The 11,722-nt window shown below is 34.0% G+C and overlaps 1 protein-coding gene across 1 annotated transcript; it reads left to right on the plus strand.

Moving 5' to 3' along the window:
- Positions 1–9,927: 9,927 nt before the first annotated feature.
- Positions 9,928–11,100, plus strand: Tent5d (terminal nucleotidyltransferase 5D). Its single transcript, XM_004666955.1, has one exon. It carries the CDS (start codon positions 9,928–9,930, stop codon positions 11,098–11,100), a length of 1,173 nt encoding a protein of 390 aa, XP_004667012.1.
- The last annotated feature ends 622 nt before the right edge of the window (positions 11,101–11,722 follow it).

Genomic DNA, 11,722 nt, shown 5'->3' on the forward strand with positions numbered 1-11,722 from the left:
GACATAGCACTTTGTAATATAATTATTTTTCTAGAACTTCATGATATAAAATTATATGCACACAATAGTAAATAAAGCTTCAATTAGCTTAACAATACTATAGTTCCTCTGATTGATTTGAGCTGTTGTATTTGGCTGCTAAAATACCACATATCTACATTATAATTTTAAATTCAACCATGCAAAGAAATAAACATTTGGACATATAAGGTAGTTGTCCATTTAAAAACTTACACATCTTTAATCGAATACTTTCATCTTTTGCTATACCTTAACTGAAATATGTTTTAGGATTGCTTTTAATTAAATATTTTAATTCAGTGAACTAACAAATCTCCAAAAGGCATAAAATAATACTTTATTATAATTTTTAAAAAGCTGCTCAAAATATTTGCTTGAACACATTATAAAATAGGCACCTGTATAGAACAACTATTAACACTTTGTAATTATGGTGTTATAATAAGTCCTTTATAGATTTTCAGCTAAGTTTTTAAAATATATTTTATTTATTTATTTATTTGAGAGAAAGAAAGAGGCAGAGAGATGTATTGGGGGAGAGGGAGAAAATGGGTGTGCCAGGGTCTCCAGCCACTGAGAACAAACTCCAGTTGCATGTGTCCCCTTATGCATCTAGTTTATATGGCACCTGGAGAATCAAACCAGGATCCTTTGGCTTTGCAGGCAAATGCCTTAACAACTAAGCCATCCCTTCAACTCAACAAAGTTTAATGTCAGTATTACTTCTTGTTAGAGTGATAAAGTTCTTTACATATCTTACATTTATGTTTGGCCTATAAACAGACATTTATGTATTTCATTTGTGAGGAAAACCTAGATTGAGGAAGCAAGGTGATAATTGATTGGAAGGTTAAAACTAGATCTCTAGAATATTTTAATTTCCATTTTATTTTATACATATTTTAAAAACTCTAGCCATCACCGGACCAACTTAGCGAAACATCCTTAGAAAACCAGTCTTCCTCATGGTGTTCCAACTAAGAAGATTTTCTTTTATATTCGTTTATTTATTTGACAGAAAGAGAGGGATAAGGAGAGGGATGGGGACTGGGATTGAGTGTGAGCATACCAGGGCCTCTTACCACGGCACATGAACTCCGTATACATGTGATATTTTGTGCATCTGCCTTTATGTGGCTACTGGGGAGTCTAACTCAAGCCATCAGACTTTTCAAGCAAATACCTTTAACTGCTGAGCTATATCTCCATAGAGTTCACAACTAATAATCTTCATTGAAATAGGGGTTTGTATATAATGTAACTATTCTATAAAGTCATTTCTGTCTCTTTGAAGAAGCATATATTCTGACTTGTTGACTGTTCTTGGTATCACTTTAGGATTGTATAAGTAGATGTAGTTGGTAATCAAAAGAACATGTATAATTAATTTGGATACCATTTAGAGATAACTATAAAATATCCATGACTTACTCAAAGCAAAATATTTTATATGTCGTTATTGTCATTCCCCTTAATAATTAAGAAAATGTAGACTGCTTTTAGTTAATTTGTTTGCTCCATAATCATACAACTAAAGCCCTGTAATTTTCTTTTGTTACTGAGATTATATTTTCACATTTAAAGAAAGTCACTTTCTTTTATTCTTACTACTTTTACTAATTTCACTATCCTTGTTTACAGTGTTGAAGAATGAAGAAAATCAAGCCTATTTATTACTACATAGTTTTTGTAACTTATTTTCTTTCTTTCTTTTTTTTTTTTTTTTTTTTTTTTTTTTTTTTTTTTTTTGGTTTTCCGAAGTAGGGTCTCACTCTGGTCCAGGCTGACCTGGAATTCACTATGTAGTCTCAGGCTGACCTCGAACTCATGGTGATCCTCCTACCTCTGCCTCCTGAGTGCTGAGATTAAAGGTGTGTGCTACAACGCCCAGCTGTAACTTATTTTCTTTTATAAATTTTCCTGACCTACACAGTTATTACACCAAAGAATATGTTTTGAGCAAGCAACTACTTAATTGACATGCCAACCTTATTTTGAATGACAAAAAGTAGTCATCTTAGATTTTCCATTATTGATCCAGACACAAAGAAGTAATTATGACTACATAGGCTTCTTATTTTTTAATCTTTTTCTCTTTTGGTAAGTCAGAAGTAACACAATTTGTGTTCTGTTCAGTATTCTTGTTTTAGATTTATGTAACTCAAATATGCATCAGAGTTTTCTCTTCGATTTTTCCATAGCTGGGAATTGAACCTAGAGATTTGCATATGTACTATAGCACTGATCTATACCCCTCATATCTTAGCATTTTTAATAGTTATGTATATAGTTCATACAGTCATGTTGGTACCATCGTTAGCCTCTACCCTGCCCTTTCCCATCTGCAAGGACCCTCCTTATTGGGAAATATGGGTCATGTATTGTGGGGTTAGCCATCAGTTATGGGTAAGAGGCAATGTCTCTGCAAAATGACCCAACGTGTGCCTCTAACATTCTTTCTGTCCCCTGTTCTGCAAATTTCCCTGAGCCATGTTGGGTTCATTTTAGGTCTACTTCAGTGATGAGGTCTTGGGAGCCTCTGTGTCTCTGGATATCTGGTTTGGTAGGAGTTGAGTGTTCTCTGTGTTGATCTCCTTCACCCTTGTGCTGGTGCCAGGTTCACCAAGAAAGCAGCACTCTTTTTTATTTCCCCAATTACTCTTAGTTCCAGCTGGGGCCCTTTTGAGGTGTGACAGGCTGGTTCTCTCCTTAGGATCTCTGATATCTGAAAAAGAGAAGCAAATTTTCCAATGGAGAGTAAAGTTAGCACCAGATAAATGGGATAGCCTTTGTTTTTTTTAGAGAAAATTTAATAGGTGTAGGCCCTCTTGTAGCCCACAATTGGTGGGAGCTTGATAATGGAGAGTGAACTCATCTTTGGATATGGTTCTGACTTGTTTCCCATCTCCAGCTATGGGTTCCATCCCACTGACCCTATCAGTTAGCCAAATTAAGAGCAATGGGTTTCCCACCATGGCTGTGTGCCACTATTGCACTTGTGTGAATATCACTTCAGGTTGTTGCTGCTGAGTAGCTTAGACCACAAGTTGCTGGGACAGATGTTGCTCATTTTCCCCCAGTTTCTCATGTAGCACTTTCTGGGACTAGATGAGCTAACTATCTGGGAACTGACTATCTTCCAGGTTCCAGCCAGGACACTCCACGTTCTTTACCATCAGCATATGGTGTCTTCAGTGGTAGGGTCTTACCACTAACCATCATCAAGAACTCTAACAGAAATCTTTCTTTTGGGAAACCTTGTAGGTCTCTCATCAACAGCTCATCGTGGATGTTAGCCACATGCTGGTACTGGGAGGTACAGGTCAGCGCCCAAGAAGAGAGGCAAGAAAAAGATAGGTAATATGGAAGAGATAGAAAGAAGAGAGAGAAGAGAGAAAGCGATAGAGAGACAGAAACAGGAAAAGATTAAGGTCTTCTTCATCAAACCCTGTCGAGAGCCTTGTGAATCAGCTGTTCTCTCTAAGGGCCTGATGAAGGTTCAAACATTTAGTCTGTCTTTATAGATTTTCAGAAAAGTTTTAAGAATATATTTAATGAATTTATTTATTTGAGAGAGAAAAAAGAGGCAGAGACAGGGAGATTGGGAGAGAGGGAGAGAATGAGTATCCAGCCACTGTGAACACTGGGGAGGTAGAGGTAAGAGGATCACCATGAGTTCAAGGCCACCCTGAAACTGCATAGTGAATTCCAGATCAGCCTGGACTAGAGTGAAACCCTACCTCAAAAAAATAATATTTTTATTAAATGGAATTAGACAATTTATTATGTATTTATTCTTATTGATTACTGTCTCTTCACCATTCTTTCTTAGTTTCCTTTAGTGTAATGATTTTTAAACTGCCCTCCCCTCACCAGCAAAATGAGCATCATCTGGGACATTGTTGAAAATACAAATGTGCAGGCTTCATCTCTGACCTGCTAAGTCAGGGCTTGCTCTCTGCATAACTGTGATACATTCTGAAATTGGAAAACTTATATTTTTTGTATGTCCCTCTGTGTGAATATATACATGTATATAATTTGTAGGTATGTGATCAAGAATATCGGATTACTCACATATAACAGCCATCAAAATATTGTGTTGGTTTTTCTTCTTTAGACTGGTTGCTTCATGACTTTATTCAGTGATAAGATGAAGATTGTCTTCTTTGGAAGAAACACTGACTCACCATAATTGACTGCACTGAATCTTTGAAAGTTATCTTTACAATGTAAGTCTTAAATCCTTTCTCATTTTCTTTTAAAATATACTGCTAATATAAATGTAATTAGAAAACTGTGATTGACTTTCACTTTTATTCCCATGATCAGATTGCTAAGAAGGTGTATAATATGGAGAATTGCTGCAGTGTATTATGCAAATAGTCATAATCCTATGTGAGATCCTAACAACTCAGTTTACTTGCATTCCTAGGTGAATTTAACCAATCAAATAAAAATAATTTTGCTCAATTTCAATGTTTACTACAGCCATATATAGCATAGGCATACTCTGATATTTCATTATTCTTCATGCACAAAAAAAATACTTTTAGGAATTGAAGCTCCATTTACACAGCATAATACAGAATGCTATTTGGATGTTCTTCTTGGAGATTTTCTAAAAACTTTTTATTGTTTTTATCTACTCACTACTTCCATAATTATAGACAATAATACTAAAACCATGATAATTTCATCCCTCTCATTTTTCCCTTCACAACCCCATTCTCCATATATAATTTTTTACCTTTATTATGACAAACAACTAAAGTTGATGTTGTATAGTGCTTCTTAAAAATTTCAGGCTTTACTGATGAGGTCTTGGTAACCTCTGTGTCTCTGGGTCATTATGCACAGAGACATTGCCTTTTACCCGTAACTGATAGCTAACCCCATAATGCACGACCCATATTCCCAACAAGGAAGGTCCCTGTGGAGGGGGGAGGACAGGGATGAGGCTAACGATGGTATCAACACGACTGTATACACACTGTGTATATAACTAATAAATAAAAAAAAACAGTCTGGGCTTGGTGGTGCATGCCTTTAATCCCAGCATTTGGGAGGCAGAGGTAGTAGGATTGCTGTGAGTTTGATGCCATATTGAGAGTACATAGTGAATTCCAGGTCAGCCTGAGCTAGAGTGAGATCCTACCTAAAAAAAAAAAATTAGTATGGGCTGGAGAGATAGATTAGTGATTAAGACACTTGCCTTCCAAGCCTAAGGGCCAAGGTTTCATTCCCCAGTACACACATAAGCCAGATGTACAAGGTGGCACATGTGTCTGGAGTTCATATGCAGTGGTTAAAATCCCTAGAGTGCCTATTCTTTCACCCTCAAATAAATAAATATATTTTAAATATCATCAAATTCAAATTATTTTTATAAAATTTTCCAATATCCTTTTTGCTTGATATATGGGGGACTGATTATGTCTTATGACTTGTAAGTTCTGATCTATAATTTACACATGAAGGTAATATACTGATATTGTATGTCAGATAAAATGGGCAATAACTATGTGAGTATAGCTTAAAATTAGGATAAAATCTTAATTATCCATGTTTATATATATTTGAGCAATCATGTGAACACATATTAGACTCCAAATTAATAAAAATTACTTACATTTATTCAGCCATGATATATTTTATTACATTTAGTATGCTTATATATTTATATGTGTATGCATTCTATGTGCATTGTATATTATTATAATTATTTTTAATTTAAAATATTTTATTTATTGTTCATATTCAAGAAGACAGAGAGAGAGGGAGAATATGGGCAGGACTGGGCTTCCTGCCTGGGAAACCACCTCCAGATTCATGTGCCACTTTGTACATCTGCCTTTATTTGGTTACTGAGGAGCTGAACCCAGGCAGTAGGCTTTGCAAGCAAGTGCCTTTAACAACTGAGACATCCTTCCAGCCATAATTACTAATTTTACATTTTTGTAATTTGCATTTCCTGAGGATGTAGCAGTAGACATGATTAAAAAATTAGTAGTCCAGGAATCTTCTCTTAATAATGGCATGGTAATATAATTAAAAAGTAGTCTGTTTAAAAAATATTAGCTTTGGGGAGGTAATATGATGGAGAGTGGAATTTCAAAGGGGAAAGTACAGGGGGTATGGTATTACCATGGGATATTTTTTATAATCATGTAAAATGTTAATAAAAATTGTGAAAGGAAAAAATAAAAAGAATTAGCTTATTTATCTGTAGCAAGGGAAAGGTGAAAAAGTTTAACTATTAAAAATCTTATTTTGATAATTGAAATACATGTTGGTCAACCTGTTAAACCATTTCCAATATTCTAGCAATTAAAATTCACATTTTTTTATTAAATTAACATGCTAATAGTACAAGTATATATATATATATATATATATATATATATATATATATATATATATATATATATATATGTAATTCTATAAGCTAGAATATGTGGAATCATTAGGTTATCAAATGAAAAATGGAATGTTGTACATTGCTGGTATACAGCAAAATTAAATGTGAAACTTCTTTGCTTTGAAAAATTTTACTATGATTCTGTCTGGGAAACAAAATTTTGTCCCTTGCCTTTGTCCTCTAATATCAGTGAGTAGAGCCAACTAGTAAGTGAAGTTTTTTTTTTTTATGAGATGTCTTCAGGATTAATCACTTTTTTATTATTCATTTATGCATAGGTTTGGAACATGTTTTTACCATGCCATGTATCATAGCTTCACCCTGTTGGGATGAACCTCTAATCCAGACACAGTTTATGGGAGGAAGGGATTTATTTTAGGCTTTCAGATCCAGGGGAAGTTTCATAATGGTGAAAGAAGCTGGCCCCTTTTACCAAATCCACACAAGAAAAAGACCAACCACCACCACCACAAGCAAGCACACTCTGGGAACCCCAGTATTAACTCAAGCACTCTGCATACCTTTAGGCTAGAATTCAGATCTGCCCCCAGTAGCACCTTAGGGCTGGACCACAGGATCCATCCCTATTGACACCTTCTCCAGGCAGGTGGCTGGAGATCTAAGTTACAAGCATTAATAAACTCCTGAATTTATTGTAGGACATCAATTTAAAGTACTACTCCATGTGTGGATGTCAGATATTTTGAGGAGTCTTTTTTGCTGTACCTTCTTTGGAACAGGGTCTCTTGCAGTTGCAAATAAGCTATCAGACTGCAAGCAAACATTAAATTAGCCAGCCCACAAGTTTCAGATTCTCCTGGTTCTTCCTGCCATTGTTCTAGGTGCACTGGACTCACAGATGGATGTTGACATGTTGCATTGGACTTTATGTGAACAGTGAGGAATTGATCCTGGTCCATCAGGCTTTTCAAGCAAGTGTTTTTAACCGTTAAGCTCTCTCCCCAGACCTCAATCACTTATTTATTCTGGCAATTATATACTTTAATCATGTCTGGATGATTTTATTTTTGATTTCCACAAAATATTCTGTAAAATTCTGTATTAAAATAATGCAATTTAAGAAAATACCTATAACAGCATAAATATTCTATCATAGACAATTTGTATAGTGATTACAGGCCTAGGATTATGCTATTTTTAAGTTTTTTTTCATTAATATTAGAAAATGAGATTACCATACAGGAAATAGAAATTTCTATTCACAGAAAAAATTGAAAATTAAGGAATATTAAACATTACTCAATTTAGATTGTAAAATTTATGTGATGATTCTAGAATATTTATCAAGCAAATTGTAGCTCATATTCATGAAATGATTACAATGAATGACTCCAGATATGGTTATTAACTTTTTATTTTTCATACTGAGAATTTGATTATAACTTACTGTGTTAGCTTATAATAATTTGGTGATGATTTCAGGAAAATAATTCTAAAATAGGATTATCAGTTTTTATTGCACATCTTATTAGTACTTGTAAAATCTTGTACTTTTCAAAGTCCACAAGGTGGTGGGAAGAACTTTCAGTAGTAGATGGGTGAATTCTTAAAGTCTAATAACCTGAGGAATCGTGGTCCATTCATCCTCTCCATCTTTTAGGGTTGATTTGGGTATTGACATAGCTGGCCAAACTGAACAAATAATTGTAATTAAGGTGGCTTAAAATAACTCATTACATAAACCATTTTATCATATATTAAAATAAATATATAGCCTTTAATTTATATTCATAAAGATAAAATTGGTTAATTTTCTCCCTCATGCAGGCCTATTGTTGCTTAAGTGGAATTTTGAAAATTTAAAAATGATTGAAATACCCAAGTCTGTCTTACAAATATCAAGATAATCCTATTGATGTAGTCCTACCGGGGACATATCTAGTGCTAATTTCTAAAGATCTCTATTGCTGTGCAAGCTCCCTATATAAGAAGATATAACTGCCTTCTACATACATCTATCTTAAGCATAAAGTTTTATTCCTGGAATTTGGGAAGGATACTTATTTCCAAAACTGTATCCATAGTGAACTTTATTGAATTTACTAGATATATTGGCTTAAATAGCTTAATGATGTGTTTGAAGATCAATATAATCAGTGAAGTACCTATTTATATAACTATATGTAATTGCATTTACAGCATTAATTTTCTTTTTAAAATATGATATTTATTATTTAGTTATTTATTTGTGAGAAAAAGAGGCAGATAGAGAAAGACAGACAGAGAAAGGGGGGGCTGGACTAGGCATGCCCAGGCCTTCAGACTCTGCAAACAAACTCCAGATACTTGTGCCACCTTGTGCATCTGGCTTACATGGGTCCTGGGGAATCAAACCTGGGTCCTTTTGCTTTTCAGGCAAGCACCTTAACCATCAAGCCACCTCTCCAGTGCACAGTGTTAATTTTCTAATGCTTCCCAGTTGTAAAAATGTTTTAGCAGGGCTGGAGAGATGGCTTAGCAGTTAAGCGCTTGCCTGTGAAGCCTAAGGACCCCGGTTCAAGGCTTGGTTCCCCAGGTCCCACGTTAGCCAGATGCACAAGGGGGCGCACGCATCTGGAGTTCGTTTGCAGAGGCTGGAAGCTCTGGCGCGCCCATTCTCTCTCTCTTCCTCTATCTGTCTTTCTCTCTGTGTCTGTCGCTCTCAAATAAATAAATAATTAAAAAATGTTTTAGCATATGATATTATAGATTTGTATTAAATATGTTTAAAGCCTAGGAATTGAATGCTTGTGGATATACTTATTTTCATTTTAGGGTTCAAATTTAGTAGTTTCACTTATTTTATTTTGAAGCAACATTCATTACTACTTTTGAGTTATATTTCTTAAGTTATTTCTAGGTATATTGGAGAGGTTATGAATTATGTACTGTCCTTATTCTCAAGTAATCCAAGGATTTAATAATCCAATAAAAGCCTTAAATAATATTCTTTAAAATGAAAGCAATAAAATATATGCAACCAAATAATATATTTGAAAATGCCTTTATGCTTTTGAAATAAGGTATTTAACAATGGTTTAAACACTATGGAATTCCTTTCATTTGGGTCTAACACAGAGACAGGCTGTCTAACCACAATTTAAGTAATTGACAATTGAGTTCAGTGATATGATTATGCCATAAATGATATTTATAACACTAAATGATATTATTATACTATTACATTAAGAATGAATGAAAAAATACCACCACATTTGTCAATGATACAGCTCCAATTAAACCTGAGAAATTACACTCACCAATGAATTAACAAACTTAATGTAATTACTGTGACTTCTATTTCACCAGACTGAAACATGATTGTATACAATAATAAAATTCTCCTTAGTTTTACTTTGTTTATGTTAAAGGTAAGTTTAATTTGAACTTTTTCATATTCTTTATGTATAACAAACATTATTTTAAAATGCTAACATTTTTTTCAATATTTTGCTTTGCCCCTTAGTTGATCTGTTGACTTCACAATGTCGGAGATCAGATTCAGCAATCTTACTTGGGATCACATTGTAACACTAGATCGTGTGTTAGATGAAGTGATTCCAGTTCATGGAAAGGGAAATTTTCCTACATTGGAGGTAAAACCAAAAGATATAGTTCATATTGTGAAAATTCAACTCATAAAACAAGGGATAATTGTTAAAGATACCCGATTGAATGGTTCTACAGCAAGTTATATTCTCGCAAGCCATAATGGAATCAGCTATAAAGATCTGGACATTATTTTTGGTGTTGAACTACCAACTGATCAAGAATTTCAAGTTGTTAAGGATGTAGTTTTAGGTTGTCTACTTGATTTCTTACCAAAAGGTGTCAAAAAAGAAAAGATTACCCTAAGGATCATGAAAGATGCTTATGTGCAAAAAATGGTCAAAATTTGCAATAACAGTGATCGTTGGAGTCTCATCTCTCTTTCAAATAACACTGGGAAGAATGTAGAACTAAAATTCGTGAATTCACTCCGACGACAGTTTGAGTTTAGTGTAGATTCTTTTCAAATTCTTTTGGATTCCATGCTAGACTTCTATAGTGCCCCCAATGCTAAGTTAACCAAAGAATCTTGTCCTATTGTGGTAGCTGAAAGCATGTATGGGGACTTCCAAGAAGCAATGATACATTTAAAATACAAGCTTATATCTACCAGAAAACCTGAAGAGATCAGAGGTGGTGGCCTTTTGAAGTATAGCAATTTGTTGATTCGTGACTTCAAACCAGCTTGTGAAGCAGAAATTAAGACCCTAGAACGTTATATGTGTTCTAGATTTTTCATTGATTTCCCTGATGTAGCAGAACAGCAAAAGAAAATTGAGTCATACCTTCGCAACCATTTCATAGGTGAAGAAAAGAACAAGTATGATTATCTAATGACTTTACATGGAGTTGTAAACCAAAGCACTGTCTGCCTCATGGGATATGAAAGAAGGCAGACTCTTAATATGATCGTGCTTTTGGCTTTAAAAGTACTTGGAGAACAGAACATTCTACCCTGTACAGACAATGTAACTTGCTTTTATCAACCTGCTCCATACTTAGTTCTAGAGGGTGGTTACCCCAGTTACTATGTATCATCTGGGCCACCATTTATTTTCTTCCAACCATATAATATAGCACACTATACTGTGCCAAATGGTATGATGTAAGAAACTTACCCATCAAAAAGCTTGCTTAAACAACCTCTTACAAGTAATTTTCCAGATTCTATGAAAGTCAAGATATATTTTTAGTGCTGTTGTCAACTATTTTTCACCAATTACAAATTAAACCATCATAAAAATAGTCAATAGCATATCACCTGTAAACTTTAATTTTTAAAAACGATTTCAGATGTTACAACAATATAACTTTCAAATGTTGTGCCATACTTGAATTGACTTTCAGATCTTACTCATAATTAGGACTTAATATTTTGTGACCAGTATGTCTGAGATGTCTGTATTTTTGACTAATGTATAAAACAACAACTCTCATGTTTGAAATCATGAGATATAGTGAAGGCAAGTATCAATATTTCTTATATTTATTCAATTCCTTAGTTATACTCATTTTTTCTAATGAATAGTGCCATGTATTTTTCAGTGCTCAATTAAAAGTCCATGCTCTCAAAGATAACAAATTCAAAAGAATTAAAATCATGGACTTCATAAGCCGTTTTCCCAACTAAATTATTTTTTGTTTCAAATATGAGAAAAATTTACTAAACACTAACAAAAGAGTTCTGGAAAACACTAGACATTAGTAATTTATCCTCCATATAGTAAGACA

The sequence above is a fragment of the Jaculus jaculus genome, chromosome X (genome assembly GCF_020740685.1).
Source record: "Jaculus jaculus isolate mJacJac1 chromosome X, mJacJac1.mat.Y.cur, whole genome shotgun sequence".
In the NCBI taxonomy this organism is placed as follows: Eukaryota; Metazoa; Chordata; class Mammalia; order Rodentia; family Dipodidae; genus Jaculus; species Jaculus jaculus.

What these genes read in the sequence shown, in the direction of transcription:
- Tent5d (XM_004666955.1), top strand. Translation starts at nt 9,928, where the DNA reads ATGTCGGAGATCAGATTCAGCAATCTTACTTGGGATCACATTGTAACA.